The sequence below is a fragment of the Colletotrichum tamarilloi genome, assembly GCF_030869305.1.
Source record: "Colletotrichum tamarilloi strain Tom-12 chromosome Unknown Scaffold_8.1, whole genome shotgun sequence".
NCBI classification, from domain to species: Eukaryota; Fungi; Ascomycota; class Sordariomycetes; order Glomerellales; family Glomerellaceae; genus Colletotrichum; species Colletotrichum tamarilloi.
In genome coordinates, this window is record NW_026849391.1 from 1,048,453 (window position 1) to 1,069,104 (window position 20,652).

General features: G+C 53.0%; 8 protein-coding genes across 8 annotated transcripts; 3 read left to right on the forward strand and 5 right to left on the reverse strand.

The window, feature by feature from the left end:
* Nucleotides 1–2,177: 2,177 nt before the first annotated feature.
* Nucleotides 2,178–4,604, reverse strand: CTAM01_03678 (FAD-binding domain-containing protein; the record flags this gene model as incomplete). Its single annotated transcript, XM_060519710.1, has 1 exon — nt 2,178–4,604. One exon carries the CDS (start codon nt 4,602–4,604, stop codon nt 2,178–2,180), a length of 2,427 nt encoding a protein of 808 aa, XP_060385916.1.
* A 2,357-nt stretch (nt 4,605–6,961) lies between these two features.
* Nucleotides 6,962–7,456, forward strand: CTAM01_03679 (hydroxyisourate hydrolase; the record flags this gene model as incomplete). The annotated part of the gene is made up of 1 exon (XM_060519711.1): nt 6,962–7,456. One exon carries the CDS (start codon nt 6,962–6,964, stop codon nt 7,454–7,456), a length of 495 nt encoding a protein of 164 aa, XP_060385917.1.
* A 685-nt stretch (nt 7,457–8,141) lies between these two features.
* Nucleotides 8,142–8,664, reverse strand: CTAM01_03680 (uncharacterized protein; the record flags this gene model as incomplete). The annotated part of the gene is made up of 2 exons (XM_060519712.1): nt 8,142–8,527; nt 8,583–8,664. 2 exons carry the CDS (start codon nt 8,662–8,664, stop codon nt 8,142–8,144), a joined length of 468 nt encoding a protein of 155 aa, XP_060385918.1.
* Nucleotides 8,665–9,341: 677 nt separating this feature from the next.
* On the reverse strand, nt 9,342–9,740 carry CTAM01_03681 (uncharacterized protein; the record flags this gene model as incomplete). The annotated part of the gene is made up of 1 exon (XM_060519713.1): nt 9,342–9,740. One exon carries the CDS (start codon nt 9,738–9,740, stop codon nt 9,342–9,344), a length of 399 nt encoding a protein of 132 aa, XP_060385919.1.
* Nucleotides 9,741–13,238: 3,498 nt separating this feature from the next.
* On the forward strand, nt 13,239–13,397 carry CTAM01_03682 (uncharacterized protein; the record flags this gene model as incomplete). Its single annotated transcript, XM_060519714.1, has 1 exon — nt 13,239–13,397. One exon carries the CDS (start codon nt 13,239–13,241, stop codon nt 13,395–13,397), a length of 159 nt encoding a protein of 52 aa, XP_060385920.1.
* Nucleotides 13,398–14,237: 840 nt separating this feature from the next.
* Nucleotides 14,238–16,034, reverse strand: CTAM01_03683 (uncharacterized protein; the record flags this gene model as incomplete). The annotated part of the gene is made up of 1 exon (XM_060519715.1): nt 14,238–16,034. One exon carries the CDS (start codon nt 16,032–16,034, stop codon nt 14,238–14,240), a length of 1,797 nt encoding a protein of 598 aa, XP_060385921.1.
* Nucleotides 16,035–16,603: 569 nt separating this feature from the next.
* CTAM01_03684 (uncharacterized protein) lies at nt 16,604–17,776 on the reverse strand (the record flags this gene model as incomplete). Its single annotated transcript, XM_060519716.1, has 5 exons — nt 16,604–16,879; nt 16,933–17,223; nt 17,291–17,353; nt 17,451–17,592; nt 17,700–17,776. The coding sequence occupies 5 exons, from the start codon at nt 17,774–17,776 to the stop codon at nt 16,604–16,606; spliced, it is 849 nt and encodes a 282-aa protein (XP_060385922.1).
* Nucleotides 17,777–18,834: 1,058 nt separating this feature from the next.
* CTAM01_03685 (uncharacterized protein) lies at nt 18,835–19,506 on the forward strand (the record flags this gene model as incomplete). The annotated part of the gene is made up of 1 exon (XM_060519717.1): nt 18,835–19,506. One exon carries the CDS (start codon nt 18,835–18,837, stop codon nt 19,504–19,506), a length of 672 nt encoding a protein of 223 aa, XP_060385923.1.
* Between the last annotated feature and the right edge of the window lie 1,146 nt (nt 19,507–20,652).

Genomic DNA, 20,652 nt, shown 5'->3' on the forward strand with positions numbered 1-20,652 from the left:
CGGCCTCATGGTGTCGCCTCAAGATTAGGACCAGTTTGCGTCTACGCGTGTACTGTGAGTGGTCGGTTCGGTTGGGTAGGGGTCGAGGGATGGGTATGGAGGCGAGAGGTAGGGAATCCGCCGCCGTACGATGCCAGCCACTCGACTGCTCAACACCAGCCCCAGAAACCAAAGAGTCCATTTTTGGACTACGGGCCCTGCGAGCCTACGAGCATATCTCCTCATTCAAAACCTTGCAGAGACCAAGCTCTGGCAGCAGAATGTCAATCAAGTGTGCCAAGAGGACGAGAGCGCGATGTAACAGAGCAAGCAGATCCAAACGCACATCCCGCCTACGCTACCAAGTCATTCTCGCACCATTCTAGATCAACTGACTAGCCCAGTGTAGATCAGCAAAGACATCTTGGCGATTGCGGCTCAATGCAATACCGTGCCTTGGAGTCTCGAGTTGATATCTTTGATAGTTCGAATTGCGAATTACAGTTTTTCGAATAGAATGCTGTGCGAAGAGGGCGCCTCGTATATACGAACCCTTTGGTCCGGTGTTTTCCTTTTCTCCTCAACTCTAGTGCTCACTGGCTTGGCCGGAGCGTCGAAAAGGGGTCTTTCGCGGCCGCAGATGAATCTTTGGGCGAGAATGGACTAGATGGTGAGCTTCTAACGAGCTTCGTCATCTCGTGGCCGGACCAAGCAACGGTTGGCTTGTTCACAAATTTTCATCTCGAGCGTCCTGGCGGGGTCTGTTGTCGTCTGGAAAACTCTGTGTGTCATCCATTCGTCGTCCTTGGCCCCTTCTCACAGGTCTCTCATGCCGTTCGCCTGCAGTGGTGGCGACGGGAAGAGGGGGGTGAGGTGAAGGGATGCAGAGTGGCAGCGGCATCTGTTACCGTTGCTCGCGACCGTGTCGGCGACAAGGGCCCCGTTCTGGCACATGGCGTCTGGCATACGGAGGAAAAGCCAAGAATGGCCAGATTTTCCTCTCCGTTGTGGAATCTGCAGGGCTTTTTCTTCGTCAAAAGCTTGAGCGTGCTTCCGTCTGCTGCATGCTGCAGTTACTGAAGCCCGTGATCGACGTCCCCGCAACGTTTCTTCTTGGCTCCTGGCCTCCTTCACGTTGTCTCCTCTGCCTGTCAGAGTTGGGCCCCCCCTCCCCCATATCCCTTGGCACACTAGGCCCTAGGGAAGAAAAAAAAGGCCCAACACTTGACAATGCAACACTACATCGAAAACCAGGCACACACTCACACACAATGGTCGAATTTAGATCATGGTTGAGTGGGGTAGAAGGACGAGGATGGAGAAGAGGGGAGGGAAGATCTGGCGCGTAAAGGCGAGACCAAGACAAGACGTGTGTCAAGTGGGAACCGGAGGACGAGCGAGTCGCGCAACATGCACCTCACCATAGAGACGACTGGGCATCAAGACCCCGGGACCCTTGTCCAAGGACTCTTCGTCGGAGAAATAAAAATGGCCAACCAGAAACACTTTGCGGTGCGGGAAAAAAGAGAGAAAGTCCAGGTTCATGGAACCATCGGCAAAAAAGGCCGACCTGGACTTATGACGAGGGATGATGGCTGGAGAGAGAGAGGGGAGAGAAAGGGGGCCCGACGCGGGGAGACAACTTTTTTTCCCTTTTCCCTGTGCACAGGTTCCTGCGAGTTTTTTCTCCTACGACAGATCCCTAGACGATGGCGCGCGTCCGTCTGTTGAGACGGGCCTGAACCCGACTCGATATCCTCGTTCACGCAGGGCGAGAGTTCCGACGGCCGCGCGCGCGCGTGCACGTTCTGGATTAGAGCAAGACGACGACGACAGAAAGGCATTGTAGTGGGACTGAAAACGCAGTTTGGCCCATACAATTAACTCGTGGCATGCCTGATTAGGATTCGTCGCCCATCCACGTCAGCCTGTCGGGGAGACAGGAACGTGATCATCTCTAGGGAATCCCGAACTCACGAGCGGTTCCCCGAGCGGGTTGCTGTTCTGTGCCTCTATGGTTCTTCTCATTATTTTGCGTTTGGTCTTACTCAGAACCAACTCAGACCAACAGCTAACACCAGCGCCCGCGAGTGCGGCCGACCGAACTATATCTCCAATTTGCTGCTCAATCCAACCATTGACAAAGACCAAAGCTATCGTCCAAAGCTACATGTACGGAGCGCGGAGCAGAAAAACCATTACCCAAAGACTTCAATCATGAAGTGATACTCAATCTTGCTGCCGTCGTGCCGCCCCCGCACCGTGAGCTGCCGGCACTTGTCTGCCAGGATCTCCCCGACCACCGGCGCTCCGCAGTAAAAGACTCCGACCTTTAGCTCCTCATCCTCCTCCTCCACGTCCCGCCGCTCGCCGCTAGCGCCTCGGGTACTACCGCGGTCGTCGGCTCTAGCGTCCCCATTTTCGCTGCGGTGGTTCCCGTCTGTTCCCACCTCCCCTGCGTTTGCCATGCTGTCGGCTGCGGCCCCGCCGCCCGCGTTCGCTTTCATCCTCTTGCTGGCACGGAACCTCCGCATGTCCTCGTAGTGCCTATCTAATATGGCATCAAAGTCGGGCCGCCCAAAGTGCGTCGGGTTCAGCAAGCCCGTCAGCGGGCTCTCTGGGTGCTCCTCGGTGCGGTGCATCTCGAGAAGCCAGCGGTACACGTGCGTGACAATGTCCCTGCGTTTCTGGGTGACGTGCGTGGCGATGCGGATGTCGAGGTGCTGAGATGGGCCCTCGTGGCGGCGGTGCCAGTCCTGGCTTCGCGAGACCGAGTTGAGGAGGTCGGCGATCCAGAGGAGGTAGTTTCGGTCGCGGACCGTCCAGTGGAAGTCTACGCGGCGGTAGTCGGGGGCGAAGGTGAAGGCTTCTGACGGGTTAGGGGGCTTCGTGGGGTCGTTTCCATCCGGGGCCTCTGTTGTCGTTGCTGCTGCCATTGTCGATTCTGAACCCTTTCGCTCGTTGGTCTCTTTCTTCTCCGCCACGACGGTCGTCTCCGAGTCGTGGCGGTGTTGGTGGGCGCGGTGCTGATGCGGGTGTGTCGGGCCCCCGTGCTCCTCGTCATCGCGCGCCTGCAGGTCCGCGAGGATGCCCGAGAAGGGCGTGACGCCGATGCCTGAACCCACGATGATGGTGTGGTTGAAATCGTAAAATCGCTGAGCCGGCGCACCAAAGGGTCCGTTGATACCCACCTCAATCTCCGTTGCTGCATCGGCTCCTTCCTCTCCTTTCCCGCCTAGATCGCGAAGCCGCTTCGTCCAGTTCCCATCCGTCTTGATATGTAACTGGAACTCCCGCCCCTTACAAATGGAGACGGTGAACGGATGCCACTGGAAAGCGCTGATGGCAGGCACCTGTAGAAACACGTACTGCCCGGCCCTGTACTTCCACATGCGCTCGCTGGGGATCGTGGCCGCGACCTCGACCGTCTCGCCGTCGAGCACCGTCAGTGTCGCCCTGATCCTGTGGAACCCGGTACCGACGCGGACGACGCGCTCGACGAGAATCAACAGCGTCGGCACGGCGAGGAAGTAGCCGAACATGGGCCACTGCAGCAGCGCCGCGGTGCCGTGGGCCATCATGAGGCCGATGATGGGGTACATGAGCAGGTGCGCCAGCTGAAAAACCTCGTAGTTCCAACGCCGCACGGCAGGCATGCTGAGCAGGGCGAGGAGGTAGAAGAGGCCTAACGCCGTGATACCCGTGAATCCCGGCAGCGAGCGGACGTACTCGACGTACGGCCTCGGCACCGCGTCCGGGCCTAGGACGGCTGCCACGGCGTCCTGGTTTTCGGGTCGGCTCCCGTGGTAGAAGGAGCCCGTGAGGTGGCCTACGGCGTGCAGCGTCGCGAGCGCGAGCGCGAGGCACGAGATCTTGATGTGGAAGCTCTGGCTGAGGTCCCAGTTGATGAAACGAGAAACGCGGTAGGAGCGGCGGAGCATGGTGGAGAAGTAGCGCGACATGCTGAGGATGAGGAAGAAGAAGGTCGGGTAGAGCATGCCGGCGCAGGTCTTTGCGAGGACGACGCCCCAGCCGAAGGCGGCGCGGTACTGGGGGGTGGTGGCGTATTTGACGCATTGCCAGACGCCGAAGGCGATGAGGGAGGATGCGACGAGGCCTAGGAAGGCGATTTCGGGGCCGTGGACGGCCCAGTAGGCTCGGAGGCGGCGGGAGAGGCGGAGGTGCTGGATGAAGTCTCGCTGGGAGGTTTCCGAGTCGGCGTCTTGTTTCAGGGAGGGGATTTTCCATTCGCGGACGCGGGCTGCGAAGGCGGCGCGGGGGATGCGGTGGGTGCGGGAGGTGTCGTCGTCGTCGTCGTCGGAGCCGGCGAGGCCCATTACGGAGCGGAGGAATTCATGGCGGAGGCGGTTCTCGTCTGACGAGGAAGACGACTGATTTGGTTTCTCTGGAGAGGCGTGACGGCTGATGACGTGGTGAGGTTTCACCTGACCGCCGGGCGCGAGCTCGTCGTGGGCGGCGTCGAGTTTGGCTTCGACTTCGGCGTAGTCGATGTAGCCGTCGCCGTTGTGGTCTAGGTCGTCGAGGAAGGAGGTGATTTCGTCTTCGGTGAGGTATGTGACGCCCTCTTTGGGGTTCGTGACGGGGTGGTTTGTGGGGGTAGCCATGAAGGCCCTCGTTGTTTTGCTGATCAAGTACCCTCACGGACTGTCGTTTCTTCTGTCTGTCTGTCTGTCTTCCTTTTATCGAGTCGCTGTCACCGAGAGAGCGATGGACACCAATGGATATCTGAAGAGAAAGACACGGTCGAGGGACAGAAAGTAAACGACGGGCGTCCATGGTGTCTATATCTTTGAATGGATGCAATGACAGCAGGGCTTTATTGGGGTTTTGGACTATGGAAACGGGACTAAGATGCGTGTTGCGCTCATTTTACACTTGGCTCTGCTTGGCGGTGATTTCCCCTTTTTCATGTGCCAATGTGGGAGTGTTGCGCGCTTACTTGGTGCGGTGGTGGTGGTGGATCGCGTTGTCGTACGTCAGCCGGGACGAGCCAAGCTTCTTGGTGTTTTTGGCACGGATACACGTAGCATAGATTTCTGGACCTGGTACATGGAAGAAGTATCAAAAGAGACCTGCAGTCTCATACGTCTTCATTGCATTGAAACTAGAATGCTTCTCTCTCAGTCCATCTCACACAAGTTGAGACCTAACGTGAATCAGTTGAAGAACATCACGGCTCCCTGCTGTGCGAAAGGATACAGCATTGCTGAGATTCAATACACTAGAAGCCTCAAGGCGAAATCGTACATCAACATACGTAGTATGAAAAGGTCTAGGCCGTCTTAGAGGCTTGGTATCCGGACCGTCGCATTGGTACAAAACTCAAAACACAAAAAAGATTCCATGGTACGATTTGGACGAGCCATTGACTTCACTGATTACCGAAATAGTCTTGCACTTGCAAACTACAATAACACCAGGTGAACTGGCTCTTTTCCACTGGCTGAGTCTTCTTGGTTTCTTGGCCTCTTCTTGGCTCCTGGTTGGCGTCTTGGTATCTAAATCAGAGAGGATATCCCGCTCGTCATCACGGTCTGCCGTCAATTACAGAGTCTCTGATTGGTCTGGGGGGCAAACCAGGTTACTGCGATAAGCACGATAGGCTCTCTCTGTGCGTCGTGGAAAGCGCACAGGCCAAATGACGTATGCTGCCTTTCTGGTGTGGCTTTCTGTGGTGGTGCGGTGACAGAAGCCCAGACCTCTTCAAACTCCCACCTAAGCGTGCTGAGGCGCCAGCATCATTCAGGTCCACCCGCCGGGGCCTCCCGTTCTGTTCCCCCGGCATGTGCCGGAGCTTTTTGTCTGTGCCCCTCCCATCCTCCCACCATCTCACGGATGCGTTGCCGTATAGTACGGAAGTCTTTAATCTACTGGATCAGGTAGAGGGGATATGTAGGATACATCTGGGTTGGTTGTTGGATTTATCGCATAATGATCTCGTCTACTGAAGAGGGCGGTTATCAAACACTGAACTAGAGGTGACTTTCTCAGAAACAGTCACTTCGTTTCGCCTGTGAGATTCCCCAGAATGCTCGCAATGTTGGTAAATAAAGATAGTGTAGAGAGGCTTGCCAAACAATGCTTAGATTTATCCTTCTAGTTTTACATTTCTTAGAAGTCCATCAATTCATTCACACCTTGACCGGTGATTAAAGGTAGGCTTAATTGAAGCGCGCCTTCCTCTGGGTTCTGACCTTCAAGTATCTCCTATCAGGAAAAGGCCCATATAGCTTGTGTTCCACATCCACCATCTCTGATACTGCGCAATGTGGCAAAAGAATTGATGGAACGTGACTCCAAAGTCGATTCTAACACCGTCCAGCTGAATGGAGATCTAGGCATATCAACGCACCTTTCAAAGGCCATTCAGTTCCGGGGCCATCTCGGTGTCCGTACAATTATATTTGTGGGCCCCACCATTCTCCCGTCATCGCATCACGGCGCCGTCCGGCACCGACTTCGGTCCCCCGAACGAAGGAAAAAAAAGAGCTATAGAGCCTTTTCTCTCCCACGCGACAAGACAAAAGATCATCCTGACTTCTCTGGATATAGGTAGCTCGAACCTCTTCTTTGATTTGTACCTCTACTATCTTCCCTCCATTTGATCGCAGGACTGTGAGCCCGGTACTTCTTCACCTAGGACTCAGGTCCTACAAAGTGCCCCACTTCAGCCAGGCAGGGAGCCAAGCAATTCCGCCTTACACGCAGGCAAGCAGGCAGGGCGAATTTACCCCGCCGTCCAGCGTGAGCCTCACCTCGCCTCTCACCTCACCTCATCCCACCTCACTCGACCCATCACCACCACCTCACACTCACTCACACTCACTCACCCAACGCAGCCCAACCCCAAGCTCCACCACAAACATCTCAAACTCCCATGCCCCTACGGAGCAAATTAAACCTCAACGCCCAAACCACAACCGCAAACACCACAACCTCAACCTCAATCCCAACCGCCAAAATGGCCACCCAGACAAAAGACCGCATAACCTGCCACGTCCTAGACACATCGGCCGGAAAACCAGCCCGCAACGTCCGCGTCCAGCTCTCCACCACCATCCCCTCCCCTCACCCCTCCTCCTCCTCCTCCGCCGTCACCTCCGGCTCCGCCTCCCCCAACACCACCACGCCCGGAGGCGTCCTCAAAGAATTCGAATCCACCACAGACGAAGACGGCCGCGTCAAATCCTGGCTGCCCTTCTCCTCCGCCACCTCGTCGGGCGAGGTCCCCGTCTACACCCTCGACGACGTCCTCGGCGAGATCGAGGCCGCCTCCGCCTCCGCGGCGACGTCCTCCCGCTGGACTCTCAAGTTCGACACGGCGTCCTACTTTGGCGGCGAGGACGAGACCTTCTTCCCCGAGGCCGTGGTGGTTTTCACGGTGAAGAGGGGCCAGCATTATCACGTTCCGTTGCTGTTGAGCCCGTATAGCTATACCACCTACCGGGGCAGCTAAGCTCGGATGTCAAGTTATGATAGGGGGATGACGTCGGATTCCGCGGGGGAATGAGGTGAGCTAGTTTTGTGGCTGCGAGCGGGATGGTTTCCATGTGGATAGAGAATCGAGCTGTGCGATGGCCGGTGTCTGGTGGTAAATCTCACATACCGTGGATCTGGACCATGGACCTCTTACTTTGGGAATACCTCAAGAACCAGAGCAGCTTGCGTCCAACACAGAACCAAAGCCACTAAGAGGGATCGTTAATCGCGTTGAAAGGGCAGAAGAAAGGACCAAGTGAATAGTGCAAGAAACTTGCAACTAAACGATAGAATTACTATGTTTTAACGATAGTCTGTTCACCGTCGTAGGTTATTGTCCCTCGTGATGCACATTTCCACCCGTCAGGATCGTCTGTGAAGGTGAAAATTCAGAGGACCAATATCCTCTATGACGATGGCCTAGTGTTGTACCATCCCTATACTCCGTGTCCAATCCCATTCCCAAAATCAAAATTCCAAGCCCGCCTTTGGTTGTGCCCAACCCCATGTTGCAGGTCAAAAGAAAACTCCGCGCTTGCGCTGTGGTGTGTCTGTTTTACAAATTCTTTTCGGCCGTTTTAATCGTGTGCGCGGTACATCGGGTCGATAGTTCGCCGCCTGGTTTCGTGATTCCTCACTTTCGTATCGCAGATGTTGTGACTCTACGGCTTCTTCCAGCCAAGCTTTCTAAACAGGCTGCCTTTGCGTCCGTTGCTCTGAGCCGACGTGACGGGCGAAAGGTCGCCACCGCTGTGGGAAAGCATACTCCCGGCATCGTCTCTGCTCATGCGTCCCGCGGCCGGCAAACTAGACTGGCTGGTGTTGGACGGGACGTCTGCTTCGAGGATGGCGGCTTCGGCTTCGGCTAGGGCTTCGCTGCTGTAGAGTGCCTCCATTTGAGGAGTGATGCGTCCATGGCTGATGGTGCGTCTATGCTTTTGCAGGAAAGAACGTCGTGTACGGGCTCGATTTCCAGCGAGATCCTCCTGCGAGATGACTGCGTTGGGCGAAAGGTTGGCGTCGGGATGCGGGAGCGTAGTGTTGCGTTCTATATTGCTTAGTAAATGGACCATAGATTTTGCGCCTCATTCCAAGAAACTTACCTCCGTTGAAAGGCTCAGGGAAGCCAGTGTCTCGAAGACTTGCCTGGCTCTTGGTCGACGGACTTCGTGGTGTGTTGGTCATTGTGTGAGGCTCTGCACGAAGATACGATCTTAGTTTATTGTGGGGGAACCGATGGTGGAAGATCGACGGTAATAAAGTGGCGGAAGGTCAGGTAGCGGTCACAGCGGGGAGTTTTTTGGGGCCAGTATTCAGTGGAATAAAAGCGTTGGAAGGGTGGTGGTAAATAAGATGGGTAGAGTCCCGGGGGGCAAATAGTAGACCGCAGGTGGGTGAGAGAGGCTGCTCCCTTTGTTGTGGGTAGGTAACAGAAAACTGTTGCAGAATAACTGGAATTCTGGATAATAGAGAGGAAGGAACAAAGAAGTTTCGGGAGATAGAAAGGTGAGAGGAAAATAGAACAGGGCGAGACGCCGTCGGGATTTCTTTGCTGAGGCAGTTCGGTGATGAGTGTTGCCGTTTGATCCTTTAGCGTCTTGGGCAATTACGAATCCCCTCCCGAATAAGACGAGACCAGTTAATGAGACCGGAACGGCAAGGTCAGGAACGAGACGAGAGCAGCAGCAGCAGTAGCAGTTATGAGCAAATGAGAATGCGAGACTCCGCACCGGTAATCCGCCTCTGGGCGTTCTCTTTTCGCTCAATAGTGTGAATGGAACACAGTAGCTGGAACTAACCGCGGGAATGGGGCTTCAGATGGGGAGGGGTGGGATAGTCACGGTATTTAGAGCAGGTTGCAGTCAGAAGAAGAGTGGCCACTGGCCTATGCTTTTTTGGCTCTTCTTGTTTTGCCGCATCTGGAAACACGTAACCGTCGTTCCGCCTCTTGGATTTCCTGTGCACGGCGGGTAACGAATGGCCCCGGTGTAGGAGACTTGGAGGGGATCCCTACGAGGTCTGACTTGCGTGCCCTGGTGTTTCTTGTTCGCTCTCGCTCCATCGCTGGGTGCTGCGCTGTTCGTTTGCTCGGGCTCGGCCTTCCGCTTGCAAAGGCACAGTCGAGCGCAGCAGCAGCGATGAGATGACTGGGCCGCAGCAAAGCACAGCAATGCCAGCCAGTGACTAGGGGTGGCAGGGTAGTACGGCACGAGAGGCGGGGAAGAGCTAACAAATGTTCGAGGACATGCAGCCTTAGACATAGAAAGAAATGCAGAAGCCGGAGCACTAAACTCGCTCAGAGACACACACCAGCGGTGAAGTTTGGACGGATGCTTTTGGCTGGTTGTTTTGCTTGGTCTGCAGAAACACTTGAGCAGCAACTTGCAGTAGCCAGCAGCTTATAGCCAGCCAGCGGCAGCCTGGGATGACCTGCATGAGGGACTCGGGCACACCATGCGCACATGGAAGTCATGACGATTGGTGTTTGGCAGTGTCATGTTCCGAACTCTGATGGTGCCACACCATTCTCAGGCTTTCATGGAAAGTTGCCGAGAAAAAAATAGTCCCAACAAAAAAAACACTAACAAGTGGTGCAAGTGAAGAGAAATGTAGAGTGGCCTGAAGGTGGAGGAGCCTCCGTTCTGCGAGAGAGAGCACGGGAATCCCGGCGGCGGAGGACAGTTTCCTCTCTTGAGCATCGTGGAATGACGAGTGGACGACAAGGGTTCCGAGCAAACGGAAGGAGGGACTGAGTGGGTTAAGAAAATGGAAGGAAAAGAAGAGGCAAGGAATGGAGATTGGTGTGCTTGGGGGACGGACAAGAAACCGAGAGACATGGCAAACATGGGAAAATGGCATGGCTTACCTTGGGCGGCGAAGGCCATTGGTGCGATGTGTGCCGGTATTCCGCTCGGTTGAGAGCCAGAGCGTCAGCGGTGGAACCCTCTTGAGGAATAATCCTGTCTTGGGTAGGCGGTAGGATAGGCGGGGAGTCTGGGCAAGACAGCGCAGCGCAGCGGGACGGAGAGTTGAATCCGTGTTAACCAAGCGCTCAGCTGTCTGTGGTATGTTCTCTGGGCGGGTTGACTGGATGTCCCAATGATATTGCTTTTGCGTCGAGTGGCAGAATCAGAATGACGAAGACGTCGAGGGGTCCAAAGAGGTCTCCACTGAACAAGCGCGCGGTAGGGGACACAAGCTGGGTTTTGTGCCGAAGATGATGGTGAAGAAGAAACTGAAGACGCTGAGTACGAATTCTTGACAAAGAGTATCTTCTTGGCCCAAGCTGTTGTCGTCGAGAGTCGAAGCTGAAACGGCTGTGCGGGGTTAGGTAGAATGGATGTGGGAAGGTATTCGCAGGTTGCAAGGTTCGAGAATAGGTGAGAAGCTTGGATGTTGCGGAATGTCGAGTCGAGGAGGTGTGTCTTGTCAGAGAAGAAGATACGACGATCTCAGAAAAGTATATTTTTCAAGTTTTGAGGCGGGGATCTCGAGTCAAAATGTTGTGGTTTGCGTTGACTGTTGACGTGCGGTTCGTTATGCTGAAAGTGGGGAGGAGTGATGACATTCAAGTACAGATAGAAGTTCAAGGAAGGTGCGGTGCAAGTGGTGGTCAAGGTTGTTCTTTCCCAAGTTACGATGCGAACCGTGGACTGTGTCAACCTCGCGGGCAGGCGGCATCCCCGTTGTTTATATCGTCTAGTGCTATTGCCCTCCCTCATTTGGACGGGAGTGACTTGGAGAGAAAGTTGGAAGGCCGCGACCGGTGAGGTCAGTTTTGTCAATCACTCTACTACCATGTTGCATGTCTGAGTGCAGAGGAAGGGATTAGTTGACAGTGATTGACACCAGTGACCGAATTGATCACCGGCGTAGCATCTCAAAGGGGCGGCCCCCCGCCAGGTGTACCCGGCCGGTCGGTCATATCCGTCCCACGGGCTTGAAGACGTACCCAGCCGCGCCTTTCCCAACCGGGAAAAGACATCCAGGGTTTAACGCCATTTAGCACCTCGTAGTCGCTGTCCCAAAACCGCGATCCCTATCACATCGCAATATGGCACCTGTCCGGCAATTGTCTGTGACTCTTTTTTTCTGTTGGTGTTGTCGTTGATGATTCTTGTCGAGCTATCGCCCGTGTGTTATTCTCATGCACCAAGCTCTGACAGTCCTCATGGGTGTCGACTCATGACATGCCCCAGCCTCTAGCATGCAGGATAGAAAAAAGCTTTCTTGCTACTGGCTCCAGTCAACTGCCACGATTGGTGTTAGGGACATACTACTCGTGCAACACCAAAAACCTGTCCAAACGCAGCTGTCATCAAGAGTCAAAGCAAGAGCACCAGGAAGGAGAGAAGGCTGTTTTTGAGGGAACCCAAACATCTCCCTTCAAGGCTCACCGTCTCCATACTTCATCAACCGCAACTGAGAGTATCCGGGTTAATCGTCACTGTCCCCAGTGTCACCTCGTTTCCCACATCAATTAGCGTTCCGACGATCCAGCGATGCCAATCAAACCCCACGGTTGGGCGCTCACCCGATGTCTCGGTGTCTCATTGCCGGCTCCCTCACTGGCCTCCAGGGAGACGACTGACTCTTTTACTCACTAACGTAATCATCTCACGACTACTGCAAAGCAACATCGTGAGGCCAGCTAACAAGACACAGCTCCCCGTGACTTGTTGCTGACCGGCACACGGCACACGGCAGACCATGAGGTTAGCTAGCAATACTAACTTCAAGACTGACAAGTCGTCGACTTCCCAAGCCTCAACCGTCCACGTTTGTACTAGCTCTTGGCGCCGAGCTTGGCAAGCGGCGCAAGCCTACCCCGGCTCAGCCCAACGCGCAGCGTCGCAGAGCCTAGAGGGGGACCGCACTCTAAATCCAACTATGCTTAGAACTCTCATTTACCGCTCCCTTGCCCACAAAGCTGTATCGGTACTAGGCGATGAAGAGTCCCCTAGTGTGTAAGTGTATGTACACTACTCCGTACTCCGTAGAGATCGGGCACGTCTTATTTGAGGCCTTATTCATTCTATCCGGAAAGTCTGTTGGCCCGCGGGTGCCATGCCCCATGGAAGAACAACAAGAACCCTTTTCTTGCCTTTTCTCCATGGGCCACCGTTGCTGGTATCCACTCCAATGGGCACCCTTTCTTGCGCCTTCTTCTCTCAGCTGGAAAGGGGACCAGCAGTGTCCCACAGCCAGGCAGTTTTCCCTCTCTCTCGCTGAAATCATTCGTAAGCATCCCTGCCCCTTCTGCGCCTACTATAGGCTATACTCCATTGGGACAGATCCCATCACTGTTGAGGACCGGAAGACAACTGCGGCGATGCGGCGGGCGGAGGTGGGGTACCTAGGTATTCTACATTCTGCATTCTCCCACCGGAAGGGACCCTGACGACCTGAACAAAATGGGTGGAGCAGGCGCCTTGCCCGTGATTGGCCAAAGCGTAAACCACCCCGCGCCACACATCGAGTGGATATTTGGAAGCTGCGCAGTGATTCGTTCTCAGCCACAGTTGGGGACCATTCCGCGTTACGCGGCCTCCGATCTTGCTGTGTCTGGAAAATGTGAAGAGTTCAAGTTTCTTATCCAAGTTTCTGCCCACCAACCAAACGCTATGAAATACATTCGTCAAGGAGAGCCACAGGCTTCTCGGCGTTCCGTCACTGGAGACCTTCCAAGCCTCTCCCAGGCGCCGAACACCCGAGCCGGAGACCGTCTTCCCATTCTCCACTACGCCGCCACTCCAGTCATGAATCTTCCAGCAGGACAAGCTCTTCAAATGTCTCCAGCCAGCAGGCCCCACCCCGTGGTCATTCAACTCCACAACGCACACGAATCCCGTCGCCGCCGCCGTCACCGTTTGCCCGTTGCGAATCCCGCTGACCCTCGGCTTGATTTCAATCTCTGATCGCTACCAATTCCGTGAACCGAATGCTACTGTCTTACCGGAAAACCTGGGGAAAAGGAAAGGTTTTCAGGATATCTGGCATTTTGGCCCGCCAAATGGCATGTTCTCACAGTATGTGCTGTGTGCAGTTCATGGCGGCGAAAACGTAAAAGACAATGTGCAGATCACGGCCCAACATCCCACGAACCCAAACCTCAGTGACGGGCTCAACTGGAACGTTGACGTCTCTCGTTCCGTTCCCAATCTTATCGTGCCCGGGAGTGTCCTATCTGCGCATGTCTCTCCTCCCAGGCATGATCTAGCATTCCCTACGCCGACAGCCATCCCATTAATCAATTGCGTTCCTGAGATATCCACTTTTTCTTAACCACGACAAGCTACTGAGACAGATATCAAATAACCTCAGGTAGCGTTCCTTGTAACAAGAGCTGAGTTGAGCTGAGGCCAACCCGTTCTAGACCATGTTTGGATATCCTAGGTTGAATGAGGAAAGCTCGTGAACGATACAGTTCGGATGGCTTGACTCCCGTCGGGCAGTCATCTCTAGTACTCTACGCACCGACACGGTACTCTTGACCACTGCAGTCTGAGAGAGAGGGCTCATTTTCGTCGTTCTCTCTACTCTCGCTGCCCAGCCATCTAGCTTTAGCTTTTGGGCGTCTGCGCGTGCGAAGAATAACCTGCAGCTGCGATTTGAGATGTTTGCTGTGCGCTCCCCTCGTACTTGGCTTAGTCTTCTTTCCCCGGCTTCGCCATATGCCGAGAAGCGCGCTAGGCGAGTCCAGACTATGCTTTGAACTGAGGACATCTGGGCTTCCTCCACAATCATGCTGAGGCTTACTAACTGTCAAGCAGCCGTTTCAATATCTCCGCGGCGACTGTGTCATGACCTTTTCTCACGGCCACCATGTAGGCTGTCTCACCGTTTCTGTCGCTCAAGTCTAAGATGTAGCCAATTTCGTCTCTTTCACAAGGCTCGCAAAGAGTTTCTACCATAGAAGCCAACCCATGATACGCAGCGATATGTAAAGCGTACTGGCCATACATGTCGGGTTGGCAAAGCAAACGACGGCGATCAACTCCTGGGTGGTTGAGAAGTATCTTCGCAATCGTCACATCATTGTAGCCGACTGCTGTATTCAAAGGTGACTTGAAGGTCCTCGCGGCACACACGTCCACTTTGGCGCCCAGATCCAGCAATGTGTTGACCATGTCCACCGAACCCGATCGAACAGCTTGACACAATGGCGTTGTGTTGATCTCGCCACCTCTGAAGTTGACGTCGCAGTTCAATTGTCGGACAAGATATTGGACGGTCTGTACCCTGTTGTGCTCAGCAGCTTGAAGCAACGCACATCCTGAACCAAGCATGCTTTCTTGCTCACCAAGAGCCGTTGTTGCACCATAACAGAGAGTACACCCTTGATGCACGACTAGAAGCTGAGTGCACCCCTCAGCGGCCAGCAGACATATGAGTCGCTCCTCGTAGGTTATTGATCCACAGGCACGGAATTTGCCCATGTTACTGCGCCGGATCATGTTTTCTCGAGATGATAGAGCGATGTGTTTGGTGGACGCGTTGCACTTTTTGAGAAAGCCTGGAAAAACGAATTGCTTCGCATCCATACGCTCGCCACTGTTGCGGGCATGTTCCATCCAAAAAGACATAACGTATTGGTGTAGCTTCAGTCCTGGTTGGGCTAATGTGTCGCGCTCCAGGTATTTGACACAAAGCTCGAACAGACGATAATGGCACATTATTTTGTTGGTCGCCCGGTCTTGGGCAGCCGGGTCGAAATATTTCAGCCCGCAATCGTCCACCAAAAGGCGATGGATCGATGTATGCGCAAACTGCACGATACTCGGCCCAGGTGTTTCCTGAGAACCGGGTCGGATGACCTCGACGAGGCCTCTCGACCACGTTCGGATACATGCGGCAAAGTCCAATGTTTTGAAGTGTTCCAGCTGTGACTGCCACGTATCTGGGTAAATGAGGATTGAGATAGCTTCCATCACTTCTTGAAGTGACAGAGCCTCCTTGGCGAAAGCTATGAGTTGGAGGAGAAAATAGCTCTCTTCCCGCATGGCGTCGTCGGATTTTCTGGCAAGCCTTTCGAGGATCTCATCGTACAATGCCTTCAGCTCCTTCGGGATTTTCTGGATTCTTTTCAGAATATTTTCGGTGGTGGCAAAGTCTACTGTAGGCCAGTTGTCTAGATCCCAGACGACCAAAACAAGCCACATGAAGTTATGATTGGCCTTCATACTGAGGTTCTCGATGAGGATCTCGCGGCGTTCAGCGTTCATATGGCGTCTCCCGGTAGTCTTTTTAATGTAACGGCCGATATCTTCGTTATTATAACTCTCCATTTCGATCACAGATCCTCTCGAGATTGGGGAGAAACGAGGGCGTGTTGACGAACAGATTTTGAGAGGTATGCCGTAGTCAACGAGGTTCTCGAAGAATTCGAACCCTGAAGAATGTTGGCGATCGTTATCATCCCATTCGTCGAGAGCATCGAGGAAAATAAAGATCTTCCGCACGGCAGCATTGCCCCCTTGTGGGGAAGTGACTTCCAGAAACAGCCTTTTCAACTTGTTTTGCAGCTCAAACTGAGTCCACGAGTGGCCTGGCATCTTCCATGCCCTAAGGAAGTCCTTGAGAAGATGTGTAGGAAGGCATTCGGACCGAGCGATTGCATGATACAAGAGTGTCCGATACATGCCTACACCTGAGCTGCAAAATGGTTGTCTGTCACGAGACTTCGCGTCGAAAAAAAAATTCAGAGTCAGCCGACTATCGGGTTGCTCTTTGCGTTGCTCACAATACTGAACAGCCTTTTTCATGAGGACCGATTTTCCTGAGCCAAGGTTTCCTTCAACTGATAGGAACGAGTGGTCCTTGCCTGGGACTTCCCAATCCATGAACTGGGAGGTCCGGAATAGCCAACAATCTGGGAGGCTATGTTGATCATTTGAGAACACTTCGTCATAACGTCTTCTTAGTTCTGGAAAGCCTGATACCAAGATATCCAAACAATCTGCGGCAAATCAGACGTCCAGTCACGATGATAAAGCATTCAATGTAACTAACCGCGCCGGAGCTGCTCCCCTTTTTCTGTCAGTCGCTCCTGCTCCATGTCCATTCGGTTCTGCACTATCTACTATCAGCAGGCCGCTTCCGCGTCTACCTTGAGCCTCAGAGTCTACGTACAGTCGCGATTTCCCTCCTTGGTCGTTGGTTCTGCCGATGGAGCGCGCAACTCTTGGAGGTCAGCGAGCGCTTTCGCTTCCTCAGCCAATCTCAACCTCGCAGCAACAGCAGCAGCACATAGCTTTGATATACCAAACATGACCTTCTTGCAATCACTAGCCTCTTCGTTGTCAAACTTGCATAGCGCCGAATGATCCTTGCCCGCAAGAGAGATAGGCGTTTCCTGACTGCTTGGAAGACCCAACACGGCCGACTTTTTGTCGACGACCTGGAAATTACGGGATTAGCCAATTTGACATTTTCTAGAAGAGGCATACATACTAGCCCAGTCATGTTCTCGGGCGGAATAGTCTCATAATAGCTCAACACATGGAACTTTTCCAGGCCATGTCTAAAGTCATCTCTTATGACGTCGGCAAAAAGAGAATTCCTTTTCAGCGCTTCCATGAAGCTTGGTTGAGGGTTGCGAAGAACTACACTGAAAACATTGGCAACAACTGAAGCGAGTGAAGCGAGTTTACTGCCATTGTGAGGTGTCCCAAAGAATGCCATGCCGTATGTTGCGTCGTAGATTGCCTTGTATCTTTCGTTCTGTCTCGCTTCCGTCATAGCCTCAAGCAATCAACCGTCAGCATTCCACTATTCATTCCGTTGGCTTGCGCTTGTGACATTGACTTACTCTCTTCACCACTATTCCCCCAAGACTGTGGCACACGAATATGAGCGGTCGATCAGGTTCGGCCTAAATATCATCAGCAAAGTCATGACTCACTGACTAATATAAGGAATGGTTGATGCAATACATCGCGTTCCATAATTAAGAACTCCAGCAAACTAACAACCCATTCTTGTATACCCTCACGCGACTTGCGGAAGGCAGGGATAGCATCGTAGCCATACATCATGATGCGGGCTTGGGGCATTTTTGAAGGGAGGAAGTCCTTCAACCACATCTTGCCACCACTGGTCCATGCCTCGGAGCTGTGATCCTCCGCACCCGAAAGATTAGTCCGTGGACAGCGACGATACTATATTGTGAAAACATTGCGTTAGCTGATGGTTCATAACGCGGAGCTGGCAAAGCATACTCGACATTGGGCTTGGTGGGGGCCTTGGGATAGGCAATGACGCTCAAGAAGTTCAGTTCCTTGTCACTTGAAGACATGTTGAGAGCCCTGATATGAGATACTATCACGAGGTTGCGAATGAATGGACTTGGCGTTAAGAAAACAATGAATGTAGACCAGGGCGGGAGGAGCCGTAGTCGAGGTATATATGATCCACGTTGATAATTCCCATGACCCTGTGAAGCCTGATCCAGTCTTCGTCTGAACCCCCAAGAACCCATCGTTTTCAAGGGTGTGTGGTACCAAGAGGCAGGCTGCGTACTTATGGTGTATTTGAAGATCAGGCTGTCAGCAAACAGGCCGCCTTCAGGCGAGACTCCTGCAGATGGTGTAGTAAGAATTGGAACTGAGCCGAGTGATTAACGGTGTTTTGATTGACTGGAGAGATGTCTCCAGGCCATCATTGGACGTGGAACGAATGGTGTGTCACACCTCAATGGGAATTTGACTCGTTCCGGACTGGCTTGCATCCAGTGTGAGTCCCGTACGATAGCAATAAATAACATACCGAGGTGGCTAAGGGGCTGATGTACAGCGAACCTCGACATCTCGATGGAATCGGAGAGCCTGTGTACTCTGTTAGAATTGTCTTTGGATTTGTCTGACTAAATCTTGAAGGAGGGATGGTGGAGGGGCTTTTGCGAAGCGCCGAGGTATTTGGATCTAAATAAGCAGAAAAGAGCCTGATGTGTAGGCTGGGGTCACACAATGTTGGAACAGCCCCGGGGCACTGCCTTCCCTCTTTAATTTCAGAATCGAACCCCATCATCCACTCTGCAGTTCGCCGTAAGGCATTAGCTTGATGTTCCATCAACTCAGATCTGGCTTCGCCTCACTAGATACTAGGGCGCCTGCAGGTGCAAAAAGCTCCTCGTAAATCCGAAAAGCCTAACCTTGGTCCCACGAGATGTGTTCGCCAAGTTCATACTTCCAGAGTTGATAAAACAAGACATCCCTCATTACAATCCATACAGCATCGGCCTCAGCTATCTTGTCATCCATCTAAAAGCGTCAACATACTATCATTGACTGTCGTTCTCTGGAACATACCAAAGTCCTTCGCTCCTTGCCAATCGTCTTTCTTTCGTCTTTTGCGATGCAGTTAACCTACGCCATCCTCCTGCTCGGCATTGGTCAACATGCTCTTGGTCATCACCTTGAAGCCAGGAAGGAGAACTCATGCTCGGGCATCAAAATACCTGAGGACTGCAAGCCATCCTCAGGAGAAGCATGGACATGGCTCACAATGAGTCAGTGCGTTCTCAAAACATTCACGATTGACAAACTCATCGACTGCATTGGAGACAATGATGCGAATATATGCGAGAGGCTCCCTGAATACCGAACCGACGACGAAGTCCTATTCGACGGACTAGATGGGAAGAATGACGGGAAGTTTTGTATCAAACCCCGTGGAATACTTTGGCTAGCAGCAAGGGCGGCAAGGCAAGCCGGAGCGCCCTGTAACCTCGATCGTATCTTCTACTGCTGCCCCGATGGGAACGTTGCTGGCTTCAGGTCTTGCCTCTGCTCCCATTCTGTCACCGACGAGAAGTTGACGTGCATGTCCGACGCCCTCGGATTGTTGAGAAGCAAAGTCTTCAATGGAAAGTGCGAAGAGGGGATTCGCGACAGAGATGTCAATGTCAAGAAGCGGATTCCACAACCAATGCCCGCGAAAGACACGAAGATTCTCCCTTGGAAGGACAATTTGATTGTCAAACTCGGTGAACAATACATTTGCTCAACCTTTGATAGAGGCAACTAGTGGGGTTGGATATCATTTTGCGGAGTAAGGATAGCCGTGTCACTTCACATCACCTACCTGAGAGGCGTTATTGCGTAGCAACTTTCAGCCATAGAGGGAAATAGTGCGGAGTTTGGATTTTTGTTCTACGCGCTGGACAGAAGTTGGGTTCCTGCTTTCAATAAATTTGTCGCTCTCTGACTTTTATTTTAATGAGGTCCAATTCGTTTGGAACATGTACAGTGGAATACCTGGTCGCTTGTCGATGTCAAGCGTAGCAATATCTGGTTTGCGTCTGGCTAAACCTAATGGATCTATCTTGAATAGCCGACTGTAAATCAAAGACACCAGGCTGACGCGTTCACTTGTAGTGGCTTGGGCAAAGGGCATGAGGAGTGTTGTGCGTCAGCCTATGGCTGGGCTAGAGCGCAAGACGCGTTTGGAGACAATAGCGACAGACCAATGTTGGACGGTTAGGACGACTGCAGCGCCTGGCAGGCAACTAAAATGAATGAACCGCGATAAATAAATGGCTGAATGTAAGTGTTAGACTGTATTAGCTGTGGGCTCGACGGGTGGAGTTTACAAAGGCCAGTCAATGATGCCCTGATGTCCAAGAGCGTCCGATAAAGGTGGAATAAGGGGATAAATGAAGACGAACGAGCACGTAGGTATTATTGGTATTATTGATGTTGATAGAGACACGGCTGCATATATACCTCGGGAATAACTTGGCTCAGAACGTGTCTGATATCTGAGCCTATGGTAACTAATTAGGCTGGTCACCTTCCGTAGCCGATTCCTGTCTTTTCGGAGCGGCAAGCCTCTGTATTATCTTTCATGGCTCGTAGCTTACTTCATCACGACCTTGGAATTCATTGTAGCTGTGACTAAATTGACGGCAAATGGGTAACTATGCGAGACAGGCATCGGCCAGTGTGATGAAAGAGACTTATCTCACAAGTACCCTGTCAATTTGCTGCCGCCTTGAAGGTGGCGTGATATGCTGCCAAGCACAATATTGATGTATTTGCAGGCGCCTACGCCCGGATTCAGAGGCAGACGATACTGCACCTATGCGCGACCATTCATTACATATGGGAACCCCCCCCCCCCCCCCCCCAAAATGCACGTCGAGGAAATGCCTCGGAAAGGATACAAACTCGG